At 46.6% G+C, this 20,821-nt stretch overlaps 1 protein-coding gene across 10 annotated transcripts in view; it reads left to right on the top strand.

The window, feature by feature from the left end:
- CASK (calcium/calmodulin dependent serine protein kinase) overlaps positions 1-20,821 on the top strand; it is a 1,269,229-nt gene that overhangs the window by 673,771 nt on the left and 574,637 nt on the right. For all 10 annotated transcript variants that reach the window (XM_085622943.1, XM_085622946.1, XM_085622949.1 and 7 more), the window contains exon 8: positions 3,046-3,168. In XM_085622943.1, coding sequence (XP_085479069.1) covers positions 3,046-3,168 — 123 coding nt within the window. The remainder of the gene's footprint in view (positions 1-3,045; positions 3,169-20,821) is intronic.

Genomic DNA, 20,821 nt, shown 5'->3' with positions numbered 1-20,821 from the left:
GAAGTCCCTAGTGTCCGGGTGCTGGAGCCGCCACGGATCCTTGAGGCTGAATTTGGAGCAGATGTTCTTTAGTGTGGTGTGTGCACTTGTGGGCTGGTATTGGCAGGGTGACTGCCTATCCAATATGTGGTCCAGAGGCATATTAAAGTCCCCCGCCACCACCGTAAGGTCGTTCTGTGGGAGGTTTGGAGCTTGTGCGATACCCCTTCCCAGAAGGTGGGGTCGTCTGTGTTTGGGCTGTATATGTTCGCTACGTGGATATGCTCCTCCCCCCTTCTCAGGTGTGTTATCAAGAGTCTACCTACTTCGTCATGACACTGTGATACGAGGGTTAGGTTGGAGTTTTTGGATACCAGTGTGATTACCCCACGCTTCTTCCCTTCTGCCGGTGAGCACGCCACCTGTGAGATCCAGTTACCTTTCACTAGCCTGACGTCACCGAGGGACAGTTTGGTTTCTTGTAGTAGGACCACATCCCCTTTAGTTTTAGCAAGGTAGTCTAATATCTTCTTGCGTTTAATGGGGTGGTTGAGCCCCTTGACATTGAGGGATACTATCTTTAGATCAGAAGCCAGGTTAAGATTTTTGGTGGGGTCCATTATCTAGGGTGAGTCGTGTCTGGAAAACCTAATCTGAGTCCCCAGCTCTCGTTTGTTGTAACTCCTCCCCTCCCGCACGACCCAGCCACATGGTGTAGGATGGGTGTCTGCCCTGTGCAGGCCACAGTGTTAGGTCTCTCTCTTCTACCAGTCACGAGGGTCTGGTTGAACCTTCTCGTCAAGAAATATGAGAATAGGAGGTGAAAATAGAAGGGAAGACAGTGAAAAAAGAAAGCAAAGAGTTTAGTGACCTCACCCCCCCTCCCTCCCCCCTACACGGAAACATCGTATGGTGAACGTGCGACGTTGGGTCACCGTCCCGTCTCACTGGGAGTTGTTGGATATTAGTTCTGTGTTTCTCTTATCCCAAGAGTGTATCCTTACAGTCTCTTTGCCATGTAAAGTCTGTGTTAGTGCCCTCCCCCTGCCATCATTCACTGCCCTTGTGTCAATATAAGTAAAAAGGATATGATGGTTGTCTTGGATTCTGTGCATAGAAACAAGTGTGTCGGTTGTGCCGCTTGCTCTCCTACATCTTCCATTGTCTGTTGTGTCAAGGTCGCGGTGAGGTAGTTTGCATAAGTCTCTAGCGAGGTAGATAATGTTGAAGCAGTGGTCTCTGGGTGTAGGCACTTGCGCAGGGTTGAGTCATTGCCCGCACGGCACGCAGGATGTGCTCTCCTTTTTGTTAACTCAAGGTTCGGGAGCTGGGAGTCTCCAACAGCTGTCAGTTGTTAATTGTCGAGGTCGAGGTGTTTGCTTGGTTGTGCCCGGTTATGCATGGCCTACAGGGCCATCCGTGAGACTGCATGAGCACAAGCCCTCAATTGAGGCCCGAATCTCCTCTTCTGTCACCTGCTCCTCCATATGCACAGATACACGAAGGAGCTTTTCCTTAGGCAAGAAATGGTGTTCCAGTGGCCCAGTGTCATGGTTGAGGGAATTATAAAGTAAAAAGCACATTTTACAATAACATCAGTCTTGTGTGCAAGAAAGACTCTGTTCTCCCTCCTGATGGGTATGACGACAGATAGGGAGTCCCTTTTATGAAGCTGCCTCATTGTGTTCCCAGGGAGAGGTGCTTGACCACTAGAGTGTGGTCCGAGATCCAGGCCTCCAAAATTCTACAAGATAGAACATCAGCCAGTAAACCCATTCAAGAGCAAGAAGTATTCAATTTGCGTTCATGTACCACGGGTACAAAAAAAAAAAAAAAGAGTATTTCCTATCCTTAATGTGTAGAGTTCTCAATTTATCCACAAGCAAGTCGTAGTCAATGATGCCCTTAAACCTACCCCTATCTTTGTTATTGTTGAAGTCCAATCTGCCTAACCTATCTGGGACAGGTGCTAGTACTACAATCCCATCCCCGCCAATGAATACTCTTTTGTTGCCAACTTCTTGTACTACCTTGTACAGACATGCCATGAAGTCTTCCTTGCTACCATTATGGGCATGGATAAAGCCCACTTCAAGCTGCTTACCATTTCTTGCTATATTTGTAAACACATATGTCCTATCTCTCCACATCCCTACAATCCAAAAAGAGAGTAAAAGGGAAAGCCACCCTTCCACACCAGATTGATGGGGTATGTGTGTCCTGTGAAGGTAAGCGACCCACGGCACAGGCATAAAGCACCTTCCCTTCCCAGTTTCATCCTAGCTTATCTGTTTCAGTGCAGTTCCTGGATTAGGGCTATATCTGAATGTTTCCACACCATGTACCTCAGGGCCTTTTTTACTTTGTGGTGAATAAGGCGATTTAAATTGAGGGACAAGATCCTGCAGGCACTTACTCGAATATTGTTTTGTAGAGGGTCTCTTTAAAAAAGACTTGAACAGGTCACACAGATGGATTTCCAACAGGAAAGCATACACCCTTATGCGTTATAAAGTTGCTGGTCGAAGTGCAATAACATTGCATTTTCAGATCGATTTCCCCCCCCCCCCCCCCCTCCCCCCTCCCCTCCCCCCCCCCAAGAGGGGGAAGAGCTTTTTAAAGAGCTGCCATCATGGGTAAAACTATGTGCTGTCTCTCTGTCAGGATCTTTCTAAACTGCCACAATGGGCTACTATTTTGCCAGAAGAACATAGTCCTCAGCTCCCACTGATTTGGCTCGACCTCAGTAAAGGCGTTCAGGTTTGTAGTAATAACTTGTTTAGTATGTATTACCTATTACTGGTAAGAGCGGCATAGGCATGCACTTTACTGCTCAAGAAGGATGGCGCTATTTTAGCACAGTACCAGAACAGAGGGAGTTCTACCGTAAATCTCTAGATCGTGCTTGCTTAATTGAACTGAAATTAAAAAAAAATGTAATGCCCACACAGTCTTATCTATAGAATGTAACCTTTGCATGTTAGGATATTGTGACTTGTGAACCGATTGTGAAATATTTGCCAAACATGCTTGATTAAAGGTCTTGTTCCTTTCGTCTTTTCGTAGATGAATCCTAGGCAATGGAGCCATATCTCAGAAAGTGCCAAAGACCTGGTGCGCCGCATGCTTATGCTGGACCCAGCTGAAAGGATAACAGTGTATGAAGCACTGAATCATCCGTGGCTGAAGGTATATACAACCCTGAGAAATGCATGATGAGTAGCATTGATAGCCAGCTGAAATGTACGTTGCTCTTCTCCTTCATGGTATTCTCTCCCCATATTCCGACTGGTTGTCCAGACCTCTTATTTGAGAGGACCTTGGATTCTTTCCCTTGACAAATGGCTTGTAAGTCCTGGGTAGTGGTAACATAAACCATCAATGAGATTATGTAGTATCTGGCTGTCAATTTGAATGTGTTATATACTCCATTCTGGCTTTTAAACCATGAATTGCGGCTTTTGTTTGCAGTTGTTCACCAAATCATTTAATGAACGTAATTTTCACATGTTTACAAGACCAATGGATTAGCAAAATGTGTCCTTAAACGATTATTATTTTTCGATCAAGCCTTTCCAAGGAGAACAAAAAGGCTGCAAACACCAAAAAAGAATTGAGAAACGGTGATTACTCCTGATGCATATTCTGACAGAGCTCTTTTTAGATCTGGTTTGACTCTTTATCTCACAGATGTATTGTATACAGAAAGCAATCCGGTTTGATCTTTCACTGCAGCAGTCTTTTTTAATATTGTACTCAGGAGTCAAAATACAAGACAGATCTTTTGGCTTTGTCAGAGATAATTTTTAATGCCTGAGGCTCCAGAAACGAGAAATGTGCTAGCGAGCACCTGTCTAATGAATAGGAGAATCTCTCTCAAATCTGTTGTACCCGAAGTCCCCCTGGTGTACGCACGGTTCCAAATAATGTCAGCAGCATGCAGTAGACCTCTCTGCTCAATTTGTATTTTTTTACATACCCGTGTCAGCTTCTTAAATCATTGGAGTGTGCTCATGTTCCTGAGTCAACAAAACGAGATGATGGATGGAGCGCTGAAACCTTTCAGACACTCACTCCCAGTCACAGAGCTGGGTTGAATCCATCATCGTTCTTTAGCTCACTTAGCCATCTCAGGTCAGACCCAGCTATATGCAAATCAGTCTTGACCTTGTGCCCCACGGGAACAGTCAAGCCCGAACTGCCATGCCAGGTCGTCCCTGAACCGGAAACAAGCATCCTGGGACCGGTTTCGGGTTAACACGCCTCATCAGCCAGGCTGGCTTGAATCCAGTGGCAAAGTGAGCAAGGGCCCCACGGCTGGGCATACCCTGCCAACTTAGGGCGAACAAAGCAAACACAAGGAGATGATGGACAGAGCACTGAATCTTTCCCGAGTGATACTGGGTTTGTGTGGCTGGAGATGGATGCTGGCATATATTAAGGCAAGGTTTTGATTTCTGAAATCTTAGGATGTGACAAGAAGCACCGACAAAGACCAATAGTTTGGTGTTTGTTTGGTGCATGTTCCCAGCACAGCAAACTGACAAACATACAATAAGGAATTCAAAGAGGCACAGCCACAGAACCCTGTGCAACAGGAAGCACAGGATGATTTGCAGCTGCTGTGCATAGTCTATACCAACAGTGAGGGTACAGTGTGATGTCTTAGAGAATATCATAGAATGAGACATTCTAGGGGGACCCAGGGCAAGGTAGGGGAACAGCATTGTCCTGCTTACTTTTTGACCACTACTAACGTGGCCACGTTCCTCAAGGGATCTGTTGACAAAGTGCCCTGGGGAAGGTCTGATGATGCATCTCGTGGGAGTGCTGGGTGATGGCATTTGTTTGAGCCCTCCTCAACATGTCTCCGTGGAGCTCTGTCAGCTCGCTTCTGTAGAGCTCCTTGTGGATTGGTACTAGAGGTAAAACTTCCTTCTATGTGCCACCACTTACATATGTCCCCACAGGCCCACCTGCATAGCTACAAGATGCCAATTTTGTGTTTGACACGTTGCGCAAGTCAAGGATTTTTCTCCAGCAGCTTCTTGCATACTGTAATTTTTGGACCTGTAATTGTAATCATCGCAGGATTAAAAGTATTACTGGCTTAAAAAGCTAGAACTGGCAGAGGATATTACACCTGACTTTGGATGAAAAATAAAGAAAACCTGCATTTCATCTTGAAACCTTTTCGTAGGCAGTGTTTGTATTTCACTTCAGTCACAAATGTATGCATTTATGTAAGCGTTTTATAAGGCGCTGGCAAGACTTGAAAGTATCACAGCGCTTTACAACAGTATATGTTCAACAAATAACATGTGTAGACCATACAGTTGAATCAAATCCGGACAAGGCAGGGGTTAAGGACAATGGAGGAAAAGTAGCGTGGGAGGGGGAAAGGACATCTAAGGGTTGAGGTCAGGTCTTTGTGGGTAATTGACATCCTGCCAGTTGAGATGTTGGTTTAGGAGGAGATCTTTAACTCTCTTTTGACGTCATGAAGGAGGGGTTAGTCCTGAAATTTGTTGGGATAGAGTTCGGGATTTTGGGGGATTTTTTGGGCATTGCTCAAGAAGAAGCGTGCCTTGGTTTTTTGTTTGTGAGTTTTCAACGGAATGAGGAGAAGGGTATTTGAGCTCTTCAATGTTCTTGTTTGACCTCCCTTTTTGAGTTTAGAATCGAGGTAAGCTGTTTTCCCATGTGAATGGCTTTGTGAGTTAGACAGGCCATTCTAAAACTGCAGCAAGCTGCAAGTGGAAGCCAGTTCACTTCTTTCAGGGCAGATGAGATGTGGTCCTATTTTTTGATTCCTGTGACCATTGTGGCTGCTGCATTGAGGGTGGTACGAAGGGGGTTGAGATGAGATTTTGCAGTTCCTGTGAGGGTGGCATTTCCAAAGTCTAATGTAGACAACACCAGCGCTTGTGTTGCAGATTTGCTCATTCATTAGTAGTTAGGGTTTGATTTTGTTCAGTGATTTCAGGTTGTAGAATCCCCTCTTCGCACTATTCTTTATATGATCTTTCATAGTCAGTTTAGGGTCCAGTGTAATTCGTAGATTTGTCATAGTTGGTCAGGGATAGTGTGCATTTAAGAGCGTCAATCGATTTGAGCCATTGTTGTTTCTGTGGGTACAGTTCTGTCTTTGATATGTGTAGAATTTCAGTCTTATCTTAGTTAAGGTTTAGGTGGTTGTGGGCTAGCCAGTGTTGGACTTGATGGAATTTAATCGGTGGATGTCGTCAAGTGAGGAGATTTCCGCGTAGAGCTGGGTGTCGTCTGCGTATAGATGTGAAGGAGATGCTTGCTTGGTTGAGAATGACTCTGAGGGGCACCATGTAGATATTGAACAGTGGAACACCCCGGGTAATTGCTCTTGTGCAGAGATCAGGTTGTTTATTTTTATTTGTTGAGATCGGTTTTGTAGGCGAGGTAAGATGTAAGACCACCCCTCCTGTTCCAGTTCTTTTTTGGAGGGATTTCAGCAGGAGCTTGTGGTTGGCCAGGTCGAAGGCCGATGTTAGGTCTCGGAGTATGAGCAGGCAGCATCAGTCTGTATGCAGTAATTTGTGAAGGTCATCTACTATTTTCAGAATAGCTGTTTCAAAGCTGAATTCTTTTCTGAAGCCAGATTGATAAGGATCCAGGAGAGTGTCGTCGATGTGTTGGTTTAATTGTGTGAGAGCACATCTCTATAGAATTTTGGCTAGGAAAGGGAGATTGATCTGTAGTTATTGAGGTCTTTTGGGTCTTCGTCCGTTTTTTGAGCATTGGAGTGATTTCACTGGGTTTGAGGCAGTCTGGCATCACCCCAGTCATCAAGGAGCTGTATATAATCTTTGACAAGAGTGGGGTTGGGGTATGATTGAGTTTTTTTGCCAGGAATGCTAGAAGGGGGTCAGCAAGGTGGGAGGAGGGTTTGGATGACGCAGCCAGCAGAGCAGATATGTCCTCCTCCGAGAGTGGGTTGAATACCTTCCAGCTTTTGAAGGTGTGTGGGGCCCCTGGAGACGGTTGTCCCTGGTATTGTCCTGAGGAGTGATCATTGATAGGAAGGCCATGAGGTGAGACAGCTGGTTGTCTTCTTCCTTTCCGGAAGGAGGGGGGTTCCCATTAGATGACTAGTTGTTATCTTGAAGGGGTAGCTCAATCTTTGTGATCGTCATTGAAGAAGTTGGCGAAGTTGTCACACCGTTACTCCAGTATTGGAACTTTCATAGATTCCCATAGCTTGTATCATTCCCCGTCGTCGGAATGGGAGCCTCGGTAAATAAAAAATACCATAGCAGTAGGTACAAAAGAGAAAGAAAGGCTTAGGCCTCATCTAATTTTGTAGCCTATCCACCTCTTTTTGTAAAAGAGACCAAAATACAACAACCAATCAGATTAGCCTCACCCCGTAGAACCCTCCTGAGAGAACCTCAGTGCCTTAGATTTTCTACCTCACGTTGTGCAAGGGAGTCTCCACAGAGCTCTGCTCAGATTTCTCTTCAACTTCTGTGTATTTTCAACTGCTTTCTATTCAGCGTTCTTCAGGATGTCTGAGAAGGAGAAAAAGGCTTTATTCAAAGCCTGTGCTACTTGTTCAAATGTTTATGTGGAGGACAAACGTAAGGACTGTATTTATTGTTTGTACCCTGACCACAAGGCAACCGACTGCAAGATCTGTCGTACCTTCTCATCAACGACCTTGAGAGACCGTGAGGGACGTCTGCTCACCTGGTTGCAAAAGTTAAAGTCACGGAAAGACCCGGTTTCGAGTGACAGTGATGATGCCTCCTCTGCAACATCTTCGAGGAGATCTCAAAAGAGGGGTAGGTCTTCACCTTCAACTTCTTCTGACCCTCCTGCCAAAGCCTTACAAAAGACCTCTGATAGGTCTGACAGGCGTAGTCCCATCAAATCTCCTCACCGAGGTGTAAAGGAGAAGGAAGGACTGGTTTCTGAGGCACATTCTATTAAGAAGGCGAGTTTTGGGCCTTCGGTTTCACCTCCACCTTCTGAGAAGCCAAGACTATTAAAAAAACCAACTTCCGTCCTGCCTGAGGGGAAAGCGGACAAGAAATTCCGCCCGTCGACGACGACAACATAAGGTACGTCGACGAAACATCCATCAACGTTGATTTCAGCTCCGTCCACGGGCTCGTCGACGAGAGCTTTGTCGTCTCCAGTACCTTCGTCGACGATGACTTCGTCGATGCTGCAACCTAAGATTCAGGTTTCCATGTCGGCTACAGCTTCCAGCATAATACTGACGACGGGCTCGACAACGATTCCGTCGACGATCACTCCGTCGACGGCGGAACCGTCGTCGATGGAGTGATCGTTGACGATTCAAAGTGTGGCAATTTCAGTAAAAAGATGCCAGATTACACCGGAGATGACTTCTCCTCGTAGAGTGACACCACTACCTCCAGCACTTCTTTTGGAGGAGGAGTTTTCAGATGAAGATGAGGGACCTTACGGGGATGCATATAGTCCATCCCAATTACATGTCAAGTACCAGGACTCGGATTCTGAGGACTACTATGTAGGACCAAGGGCAATATCTGCCGCAAACTAGGCAGGAACAATTGCAGCAGGGCATGGTGGCTATGCCGTCTTCACCGATTTCTGATTTACAATTCATGTTGCTGGATTATAGGAAAAGATTTCCATCTCAACCTTCTGGTCAACAATCAGTAAAAGTGCCACCACCTCCACCACAATCTTCTGCTCCTGTTCCTCTGCTTCCACAAGCTCCGGTTCAGGATCCAATGGAACCTCAACAAAATGTAGTCACGGTTCATAATGACCAGGGCACACTCTCCCAGATCCAGATAGGGAATGGGATGACTATGTAATTCCGGATCCCGCTTCTCCATCTCCGGATCCTGCGGATTCTCCTCCAGCAGATATAGGGGTTTTCACAATTTAATGGAAAAAGCATCCAATGGTTTCGATCTTCCCATACCATCAGTACAGTCGGAATGTTTTCTTTATGATTTTAAAGAGCCTTATAAAAAGTCTGTTCGTTCTATTTCAATTGTGGACCATGTCTGGAATGAGGGGATTAAAGTAATGAAATCTCCAGCTACCGTCATGCCTGTTCTTCCTCGACTGGAGAAAAAGTACAAAGCTCCGGAAGATAGCCCTGCTTGTCTGGTTAGCCAACCTAAACCGGACTCTAATTTCTCAAGCGGCCCAAAGGAATTCAAGGAATCCTTCGGCGCCCCTTACCACACCACCGGATAAAGAGGGTAGGCGCCTTGATAATGTGGGTAAGAGATTCTCCTCTATGTCCAGCCTCCTGGTCAGGGCGGCTAATGCCTTGGCTATTCTTGGACGATATGATCGCCAGATGTGGTGCGATTTATCTCCATATTTGGACCAGCTACCTGAGGGAGCGAAGGCTGACGCAAAGAAAATCCTGGAGGAAGGAGAGCATTCTTCTTTGGAAATTATAGATTGCGCAATGGACATTGCTACCACTGCTTTCCGCTCTTTGGCAGGTGCAGCAGTCCTTAGGCGGCAGGGCTGGCTTTGGGCCACCTGGTTTCGCCCGGAAGTCCAAAATAAAATACTAGATCTGCTGTTCGATGGTGAGATGCTTTTTGGAAAGCATGTGGACGATGCGTTTGCAGGAGATAAAAAAGGACTCTGAAACAGCGAAGTCCCTTGGGACATTGCACTACCGCAAAGTACCTTTCCGTGGTGCGAGAGGAAGAGGTTTTTTTTCATATAGAGGTGGATAACAGCAGCAGCGCTATTCCTCCTATTCGCAACAATCCCAGTCTTACAGGCCCCAGTATTCTCAAAGACAGGGCCAATCATCGTCTTTCTCTCGCCAACCCTTTAGAGGACGACAAGGGCGCCAAGGGAGGGATTCCTCTAAGCACCAATAGCGGCTTCCCGGCTCTGTCTACTGTTCCTTCACCCCCTGTGACACCAGTGGGGGCAGGATATCACAATACCTCCACAACTGGAATCTCATAACATCAGATCGGTGGGTCCTCAATATCATCCCTTTTGGCCATACACTGGAGTTTCAACACCAGCCACCATCCAGTGGCGCCTTTGTTTAAGCCTTTCCTCTAATCCCACGACTACTCAGGAAGCTCAAAGCAGAACCCTGCAGAATGATTCTAGTGGCAACGGCGTGGCCCCGCCAGTTTTGGTTTACGGAGCTTCTCCTGCTCTCCCAGGATCATCCAATTCACTTGCGTCCAATTCCTTCTCTATTGACAATGTCCCAGGTCCAAGTGGCACATCCGGACCCGAGCTCTCTGCAATTGACTGCGTGGCTCCTGAGCACAGAGAATTTCAGGGCTTGAATATCCCTCAAGAATGTAGAGAGGTGCTAGCTCAGGCCCGCGCACCAAGTACGAATAAGACCTATTGTTCAAAATGGAAACGTTTCATCCTATGGTGCCACCAACAGAACATTCATCCTTTTTCTTCTGCTCCTCATCAGATTTTGCCATACATTTTGTCTCTGGCCAAGTCAGGTCTCGCACATTCTTCTATCAAGGTTCACCTGGCGGCGATCTCTAGGTTCAGACGAACATCTTCCGGCCCTTCTCTTTGGTCTGCGAGAATCGTGAAACAATTTTTAAAAGGACTTTTTAGGGTTTTCCCTCCAGTTCGACCTCCTCCACCCGTATGGCAGCTCAACTTGGTCCTTGCTCAACTCATGAGGCCTCCGTTTGAGCCAATTCATAGGGCGGATCTAAAATTTCTCTCATGGAAGGTGGGCCTCCTCCTCGCTTTAACATCCGCCAAGAGGGTTGGGGAACTTCAGGCTCTCACTATTAAGGATCCGTCCTTGCAATTCAAAAAAGACACTGTTATTCTGAAGACAAATCCAAAATTCATCCCGAAGGTTCCTTCGGATTTTCATTTGAATGAACCAGTCATTTTGAAGTCTTTTTTTCTCTAGACCGACAACTCCAGCGGGGAGGTCTCTTCATTCTCTAGATGTTCAAAGGTGTTTAAAATTTTATATTCAACTGACCAAGGACTTCAGGAGATCTACTTAGCCCTTTGTCGCCTTCAGTGCACCTCGCAAAGGTTTTCCCCTTTCAAAACAAGGGGTTGCTCGATGGATTGACAGCGCCATCCACTACTGTCACCAAGCGGCTGATAAGCCCCCAGAAGGGCGAGTCCGGGCGTACTCGACAAGATCAGTTTCGTCTTCAGCTGCTCTGTTCGCTGGAGTACCGATCAAAGACATTTGCAGAGCAGCTACATGGAGCAGTGCCCATACCTTCACGAAACATTACTGCTTGGAATCTTCCACGCGGAGCGATGCTGCAGTGGGACAGGCTGTTCTACGGAATCTCTTTAAGTGAGTGGTGAGCTTTCCCTTCTAACCCTCCTTCCTGTTATTGGTTCGCACATTTTGTATCTGATGATGTTTACTGACTGCTGTTTGGTAATTTTTATTTCTCATGCTGATACACATGCAAGGTGATACAATGTATTTTTACACAAAATGTGCTTCCTTTTTGTCCTAACTGCTAGCTACTCTGATACAAGCTATGGGAATCTATGAAAGTTCCAATACTGGAGTAAGAAAACAAGTTACTTACCTGTAACTTTGGTTCTCCAGTACTGGTAACTTTCATAGATTCCCATGCGCCCAGCCTCCTCCCCTGGGAAATCAAAGCCTTCAGCATATTCTGTTATATTGTTCCACAACGGCTACGAAAATCTGAGGTTCTCTCAGGAGGGTTCTATGGGGTGAGGCTAATCTGATTGGTTGTTGTATTATTTTGGTCTCTTTTACAAAAAGAGGTGGCTAGGCTACAAAATGAGATGAGGCCTAAGCCTTTCTTTCTCTTTTGTACCTACTGCTATGGTATTTTTTATTTACCGAGGCTCCCATTCCGACGACGGGGGAATGATACAAGCTATGGGAATCTATGAAAGTTACCAATACTGGAGAACCAAAGTTACAGGTAAGTAACTTGTTTTCTTCTTTGGAGATCAGAGGGTTTTGTAGGGAAGGCTTGGAGGTTTGCTATTTGATGATATTAAAGAGTTTTTGGGGCCGGTTTATGGCCTTGTCTAGAGCGTTGCAGCAGAAGGAGGCTTTATCCAGTATTAGGGTATCTTTCATAGATTCACATGCCTGAATCATTCCCCGTCGTCGGGAATGGGAGTCACCGGTAAATAACAAAGTAATGTCCAGAAGACATAAGACAGTCATAGGCCTCAGAGGCCTTAGCTTAGTAAGCTATCCACGTCCTTATGTAAAAAGGACCAAATTTTGGCCAGAGCCAATCAGCTAACACCACCCTCTAGAACCTTCCTGGTAGGAGCTCTAGTCCCTCAGATTTTCTACCGCACGTCGTGCTAAGGGAGTCTCCACTGAGCTCTGCTCATTTCTTTGGATTTGACAGCATTTCTTCTCAACATTCTGGATTTTCAGCATGGCTGATACACCTAAGAAGGGTTTATTCAGGCCCTGCGCCTCTTGTGGAAAAAAGAGGCTACATATCGACGACCAACACAAGGACTGCTTGTATTGTCTCTATCCCAGTCACAGTTCTAAGGACTGCAAGGTATGTCGGACTTTCTCATCTAAGACCTTGAAAGACCGAGAGGGGCGCCTTTTAATCTGGCTGCAAAGGCTAAAGGACAAGGAGGATGTGGCCTCTGAGGAGAGTGAGAGTTCTTCAGTTGCGTCTCACTCCTCATCTAAAAGACCAAGGGTGGCATCGCCGGGCCCTTCGTCGCAGCCACCTCAAAAGAAGACGCAGAAAAAGTCTTCAGAGGTCCAGGATTCGCCTGTTCCAGGGAGCTCGTCTCCTAAGGTGATGCCCCACACCTTCAAAAAGCCTATTGCCACCTCGTCGACGACAACAATGTCGACAGTAGCGTCGACGAGAAAATCTCCTTCGACAGCGATTTCAGTTACATCGTCGACGACGACTCTATCGACGATGACATCCCATTCCATGTCCTCGACGACGACAACTCCATCGTCGACGGCAGGCAAGTCAATCCCGTCGACGTTAGCCATAAAAAAGGCGTCGTCGAGTAAGCTGTCGACGGGAGCGTCGACGACGACGACACCGTCGACGAGAGCTTCATCATCGTCGACGGAGCTATCAACGACGAAGACACCGTCGTCGACGAAGACACCGTCGTCGACGAAGACACCGTCGTCGACGAAGACACCGTCGACGAGAATATCACCGACGACGCCGTCGTCGACGTCATCGTCGACGTCATCGTCGACGAGGAGACCGTCTTCATCATCCTCGTCGTTGACGACGACCCCGACGACGATCCCGTCGACGGCATTGATACCTGTAACGTCGGTTACAGCTATACCATCGAGCCCCTTGAGGAGTATGGACACGGACGACCAGAGTACATTTGTGCATGTACAAATAACCAAGCGTGCATTGACTCCGGCCCTCACTTCGCCCAGTAAGGTCTCAACCTTGCCTCCCACTCGCCTCTTTGAAGAGGAGGATTCGGACGACGCTAGTCTCTTTCCTGCGGCGACTAGTCCATCACAACTCCATGTGAAGTACCAGGATGTCTCCGATTACGAAGACAATCCCCAGGATTATGAGGAGGTTCCTCATCGAGAATACATGCCGCCTCCACCTTCCATGGTGTGTCTACCGGCAACCTTGGTCACAGACCTTCAGCTCTTAATAACGGACTATAAGCAGCGTTTTCCGACTCCGGCACCTCCACCGATGCCTGCGGGGCCTTCCAAGGAGGAGGCTACACGGCCACGACCGCCTCCACTGCGTTTGGAGAGGACGGCACCTCCGCCTCGGCCCGCCACGGACGACGAGGAGGAGGAGGAGGAGGAGGAACCTGAGGAAGGAGAACTCCAGGACGTTCAATCCCAACAAGATGAATGGGACGATTACATCCTTCCGGCTCCTGTTTCGCCTGTCCCTACCACAGCCGACTCACCGCCCGACGACATCGGCGGTTTCCACAACATCATTGAAAGGGCGGCCCAGCGCTTCCAGATCCCGATGCCTTCGCATCAACAGGACTGTTTATTATATGACTTTAAGGAACCCTTCAAGAAGACCGTCCGGGCAATTCCGATAATAGATTATATTTGGGACCAGGGCATAAAGATAATGCAGAACCCTTCATCAATGCCACCGGTTCTACCACGCCTGGACAAGAAGTATAAAGCTCCGGACACTGCTCCGGTTTGTCTTACAGGCCATCCAAAGCCGGACTCGGTTATCACTCAGGCTGCGCAGAGGAGGTCAAACAACCCAGCTGCGCTGTTGACAGCTCCGCCGGATAAAGAAGGGCGACGTATGGATAACATAGGGAAACGTTTCTCCTCTATGTCAGCCTTGACAGTGCGTGCCTCCAACGCTACTGCACTATTGGGACGGTACAACCGACAAATGTGGGCGGACATTGCCCCATATCTAGCGGATTTGCCTTCTGACTTAAAAGAAGAGGCAAAGAAGATTCTGTTGGAGGGTGAGCGATCTGCCACGGAACTGATAGACTGTGCAATGGATATTGCTTCCACAGGCTTTAGACAGCTGGCTGGTGCGGCTACTCTCCGGCGCCAGGGTTGGCTCAAGGCAACTTCTTTCAGGCCGGAGGTCCAGACAAAAGTCCTGGACATGCCTTATGATGGCCAGTTTCTATTCGGTTCTCTTATTGACGAGGCATTGCAAGGTATCAAAAAAGATACAGACACTGCCAGAGCCCTGGGGTCTCTGCAATCTCGGAACCCTTCCTTTCGTGGGTCAAGAGGAAGAGGCCAGACTTCCTCCAGAGGAGACTTTCAACAGCGTTCCTCTTTCTCCTCTTCCCAGCAGTACCGTCCACAATCTCAGCAGCGACAACAGTCGTCTTACCACAAAACTTCCTTTCGTAACAGAGGAGGAAGACAAAAAGGTGCCGCGCGGCGGCAATGACTTCCAGATGCAGCCGGGCTCAAACTTGTCTCCACCCTACAAGATTGGCGGAAAAATCTCCCATTTTCTCAAAAATTGGCAAACGATAACTACGGACCGATGGGTCCTTCAATTAATACAATTCGGCCATTCCCTGGAATTCACACAAATTCCTCCTCAAACTCCTCCCCGCCAAAGGGCTCACAAAAACCTACGCCCATTACTCCAAGAAATAAAGATTATGCTTCTAAAGAGAGCTATAGAAAAAGTTCCCCTCAGCCAACGAGGGAGAGGGTTCTACTCCCATTTCTTTCTCATCCGAAAGAAAGAGAAGAAATGGAGACCCATATTGGACCTCAGAAATCTCAACAAATTTCTGAAAAAACAGTCGTTTCGAATGATTACCATACAGGAGGTTTTGCATTTACTCAACGCAAACGACTACATGGTGTCGGTGGACCTTCAAGACGCCTATTTTCATGTCCCAATACACCGCAACCACAAGAAGTTCCTGCGTTTCATGGTGGCGGGCAGGCATTACCAGTTTCGGGTTCTGCCATTTGGGCTCAAATCGGCGCCACGCATTTTCACCAAATGCCTAGCACCAGTGGCGGCGTACCTACGCCGGTTCCACCACCAAGTCTTCCCGTATTTAGACGACTGGCTTATCAAGTCCCCATCACAAGAAGGCGTGATAAGTTCTTCCAACGCTTGTCTGACACTCTTCGAGTCACTGGGGCTCACTCTCAACCACGACAAATCTGTCCTGCAACCATCCCAATGCATGCAATTTTTGGGAGCCACACTAGACACCATCCACAGGAAAGCATTCCCGTCACAGGAACGCCAGGACAAACTTCAATCTCTGGCACTCCAGGTAATGACAAGAAAGACACTCTCGGTGCGCCTCTTCAAATCCCTCCTCGGGATGATGTCCTCCTGCATTCTTTTAATCCCACATTGCCGCTTGCGGATGCGACCCCTACAAGAGGCTCTGTCGAACCAGTGGATCCAGTGTACAGGGTCTTTCGACGACGTCATCCAAGTAACCCCGGCGATCAAACAGGCTCTGCAATGGTGGGTTTGCCCCAAGAACCTTTCGCAAGGCTTGCCTTTCTTGCTTCCTGCTACTCCTCATATAATCACCACGGACGCTTCCTTAGAAGGCTGGGGAGCTTTCCTTCAGGAGCTACAGATAAGCGGAAAGTGGTCCCTTTCGGAAAAAATGCTTCATATCAACCTTTTAGAGCTCCGAGCAGTCTACCTAGCTCTAGTGGCTTTCCTCCCGAGGATAAAGAACTCAGTAGTGCTTGTCCGGACAGACAACACCACGACAATGCACTACCTGAACAAGCAGGGAGGGACTCGTTCACTGACACTTTCGCGCGAATCGCAGAAAATCTGGAACTGGCTGCTCCGCCACAACATCTCTCTCCGAGCAGATTATGTTCCAGGCACCCACAATGTGTTGGCAGATTATCTAAGCAGGAGGCAGGCAGCGTGCCACGAGTGGGAGCTGGATCAGCAGGTCCTCAACAATATCTTCGCCCAATGGGGCACACCTCAGCTGGACCTATTCGCCACCCAACGCAACGCCAAATGCCAATACTTTGCAAGCTGGCATCCCCAACCAGGATCCCTGGGGAATGCCTTTTCGATAGCATGGTGCAACGTCTTTGCATACGCCTTTCCGCCATTTCCCCTGATCCCCAGGGTACTACGGAAGATGAAGGCGGAGCCTTGCACTTTGATATTGGTAGCCCCAGCTTGGCCACGCCAACACTGGTTCTCGGAACTTCACCTCCTCTCCCAGGAACCTCCGATCAGGCTGAAAACGTTTCCATCTCTTCTGACGCTCAGCGATCAGCAGATTCAACATCCGGATCTAGCCTCTCTCAGGTTATCAGCTTGGCTCCTGAGTTCAGAGAGTTTCGGGGCCTAGACATTCCTCCAGACTGCAGGCGAATTCTAGCTCGGGCTCGAGCAGATAGTACCAACAAGACCTATTCACTCAAGTGGAAAAGATTCTGTATCTGGTGTAAGACGAATAAGTTGCATCCTTTCTCTTCCACCCCAGGACAAGTCTTACCCTACCTTTTACATCTAGCAGAATCTGGTCTTGCTCATGCCTCCATTAAAGTTCACCTAGCTGCAATCTCACGTTTCAGAAGATCTTCTTCCGGCCCCTCTTTATGGTCTCATAGACTCATCAAGCAATTCATGAAAGGACTGTTTCGCACATTCCCTCCAGTAAAGCCTGTTCCACCGGCCTGGCACCTTAACATAGTTCTAGCTCAACTAATGAAGCACCCGTTTGAGCCCATCCACAGAGCTGACCTTAAATTTGTTTCCTGGAAGGTGGCACTTCTACTAGCTCTTACCTCGGCAAGGCGAGTGGGAGAGCTCCAAGCATTCTCTATCCAGGACCCATTCCTGCAATTCAAAAAGGATAGAGTCCTTCTCCGCACAAATCCAGCTTTCATCCCCAAGGTTCCATCTCACTTCCACCTCAACGAACCTATTGTTTTACAATCATTCTTCCCAAATCCACAAACAGTGGCGGAACGAACTCTACATTCACTAGACATTCAACGTTGCTTGAAATTTTACATTGAGAGAACGAAATCTTTTCGAAAATCAAATCAGCTATTCATAGCCTACAGCAGACCTCGACGAGGGCTTCCGCTCACAAAACAGAGCATTTCCCGCTGGATTTCTTCGGCCATTTCTTTCTGTCACCAACAGGCAGGACGTCCGTTGAGAACAACGGTCCGTGCCCACTCCACAAGGGCCATGTCTACTTCCATGGCTCTTTTTGCTGGGGTGCCCATTGTGGACATTTGTAGAGCGGCCACATGGAAGACGCCGCACACCTTCACCAAGCATTACTGCCTGGATGCGGAGATCATGAAGGATGCGTCAGTGGGTCAAGCGGTACTACGTCATCTTTTTAAATAGAGGTGAGCCCTTTCTTTCATCCCACCATCCTCAGTTTATGCACATTTCGCACTATAATGTATGCTTTACTTATTCATTGCTTTACGGTAGCACTGTTGTTTATCTCGGATAGATGTGGTTATCTAATACCTGTATGTTATCCATATCTTTCGAAATGTGCTTTATTCACTGCTTGCTACTCTGATTCAGGCATGTGAATCTATGAAAGATACGCTAATACTGGATAAGGAACGCGTTACTTACCTGTAACTGCGGTTATCCAGTATTGGTATCTTTCATAGATTCACATGCAACCCACCCGCCTCCCCTGGAAGGGCTCTCTCGGATCTCTCAGTATACAGCTGCTTAGCACTGTGCTCACGAAAATCTGAGGGACTAGAGCTCCTACCAGGAAGGTTCTAGAGGGTGGTGTTAGCTGATTGGCTCTGGCCAAAATTTGGTCCTTTTTACATAAGGACGTGGATAGCTTACTAAGCTAAGGCCTCTGAGGCCTATGACTGTCTTATGTCTTCTGGACATTACTTTGTTATTTACCGGTGACTCCCATTCCCGACGACGGGGAATGATTCAGGCATGTGAATCTATGAAAGATACCAATACTGGATAACCGCAGTTACAGGTAAGTAACGCGTTCCTTTTCACTCATATGTATGTGTACTTCCTGTGTTACCTCCTGAGTTGCCCTAGGTGGGTTGTGGATGGAATTGTTCACCAGAGTCTTTCTGCCGCTCTAAGCTTTCTTCGCTCAGTGTTAAGGTCTTTATTAAACCATGATCTTGAGAGTGTGTTTATTTACTCTGTTTAGCTCCAGAGGGGCCACTTTGTCCAGTATAGAGGACATTGTTGAATTATAGTGGGTGGTGAGTTCAGTTGTTGTCTGCTGAGGAGGAGGGGGGGGGGGGGGGGGAGGAGTAGAGATCTAATTTTTTTCTTCAAGGTCCACAAGAGGTATTTGCCCAATGTTTCTCGCCCATCGAAGGGTTTTATGTGTGTGTGATGGCAAGTATTGTTAATCTGAAACAGAATGATGTGGTGATCTGACCAGTCGACTGGGCATATGTTGTCAATCGTCCTGGACCATTATGCTATGTTTTTCAAAATGACGATGTTGATTTGTTTGTACATAAGGTTAATTCATAAGAGAAGTAACTGCAAACCTTTGACGTTTCAAATGTCTGTTAAGACTTCATCCTGCGACTCTCAATTGTTTTTCAATTTATCTTACATTGTGTATTTCTATTATTGTTGATGATTGGTGGTGTACTCATCTATATTAATAGGCTGTATTTTTGGTCCATGTGAGTTATTTGCAGTGTATGGAGTCCAAACACACATTCTTAAGAGACCTAAAGTTTTTTTATGGATGCAAAAGAACAACACATGTTTTGTTTCTCTAAGAAGCCCATATGGTAAAAAAGGGCCTACCCTTTTTGATCATTTGATCAAAAGCCTGTTCAGTAGGGAGATGTCTTGTCAGTGTACTTTCAAATCCAGATGCGGTTCAGTCCTTCTATATAAAATGTTTAGATGCGTTGTAGTCTACAACCACCGATAAAATGGGAAGTTTTGTAATTTGCAAAGAAAATGAAATAGGGCATAAGGTACAATTTGCCTTGGTCCTCTATACACTAAAAAAATAAGATTTATGAAGTCCATTATATTTTGAGGATGTGTGGTGCGTCAAATCCTAGTGTGAGATGAAAGTCACAATCCACAAGAGTGATTCACAGATTGATTTTATCCTAGTTCCCAGATGTCTTTTTAGTGGTGTATTCGGAGGTGATTCTATTTTCTGATCATGTACCAATCACATTAGAGCTGCAATTGCCCTAGAAATGAAAGGACTGTCTTTTGTTTGTTTTTTACCAAATGTCTGATTTTACTAATCCTTTTCAGGAAAAGATAGGGATTCTCGAAAATATTTTTGTGATGTACTGTGTTTAATTTTTACTCCAGAAAGGAAAAGGAACAGCTGAAAGTTTAGGCCTCCTTTAAACCTCTCTTCAGACAATGAAGGAAACATTTGCTCGTGCGCAGGATAAAGTGCATTGTGCCCGCTTATTAGAGTGTAATTTGAGTCAAATGATTTGATAGATAGAAAGCTGAATTTGCCTTAAACTGTACTAATCAAAAGTATTGAAAGCTGAGAAAAAGTTAGGAAACTCAACTAATCATGACTTTGGATTTGGATGTTGCTCTTTTGTGTTGCTCGGGAATGAGCTAGGGCAGGTAGTAATTCAAAACAAAGATATTAACAATGCATTTGTTAATTTACATTTTACATTGTGTGGACAGAACGATACTCCTTATGACATTAATGTAATTACCTGTACTGAAAAGGCAAACCTTCCTGTTTTGAGACAAGTAGACAAGCCAGAATCTATAGACTATCACTGATCCAAAAGTCTGCACTGTATCTGGGTCTTCTGAAGAAACTGGTCTTTAGGCTGTAAAAAATCGAATTCTTTACAGCCAGAATAGCAAAGATATCCCATATCTCATGTACTTTGTAAACTGCATTGGTTTCTGGTGCAGAAACAGTTAGTTTAAAGTGGCCACCTTGATTCTTGCAGCCTTTTGTTCATCTTTCCATTTATATCGCAATAGGAGGTTGAGTTGCTCATTTCATACTTGACAACTCAGATCTGCTTTGAGTGTGTTCATGAGGGTGCCTCGATCTCCTTGAAGCAAAATTGTGGAATGAGCATCCTAAGAATGTTAAAGTAGGGGGGCATGGCCAACAAGATGGTGGGTTAGCTGTCTAACTACGCTGAGCTCCGGCATGGCCTAAAATTATCCTGCTGAAATCCTGGACTCCTGAGCCTCATTAGCCCTGCATACCCACCCACACATGTTCCTTTGAAGCTGGGCACTGTTCTGTGCAGTAATTTAGTAGCCCTCAGGGTGTCCCACAACGGATGGAAATGCTGGGCCGACATCGAGCGTCTCTCTGCAAAATGACAGCTGCTCCTGCTTGTGGCCGGGCTGGCCTTTGA

This window comes from Triturus cristatus, chromosome 8, assembly GCF_964204655.1.
Source record: "Triturus cristatus chromosome 8, aTriCri1.1, whole genome shotgun sequence".
NCBI lineage: Eukaryota > Metazoa > Chordata > Amphibia > Caudata > Salamandridae > Triturus > Triturus cristatus.
This window is presented reverse-complemented; position numbering and strand designations above follow the sequence as displayed.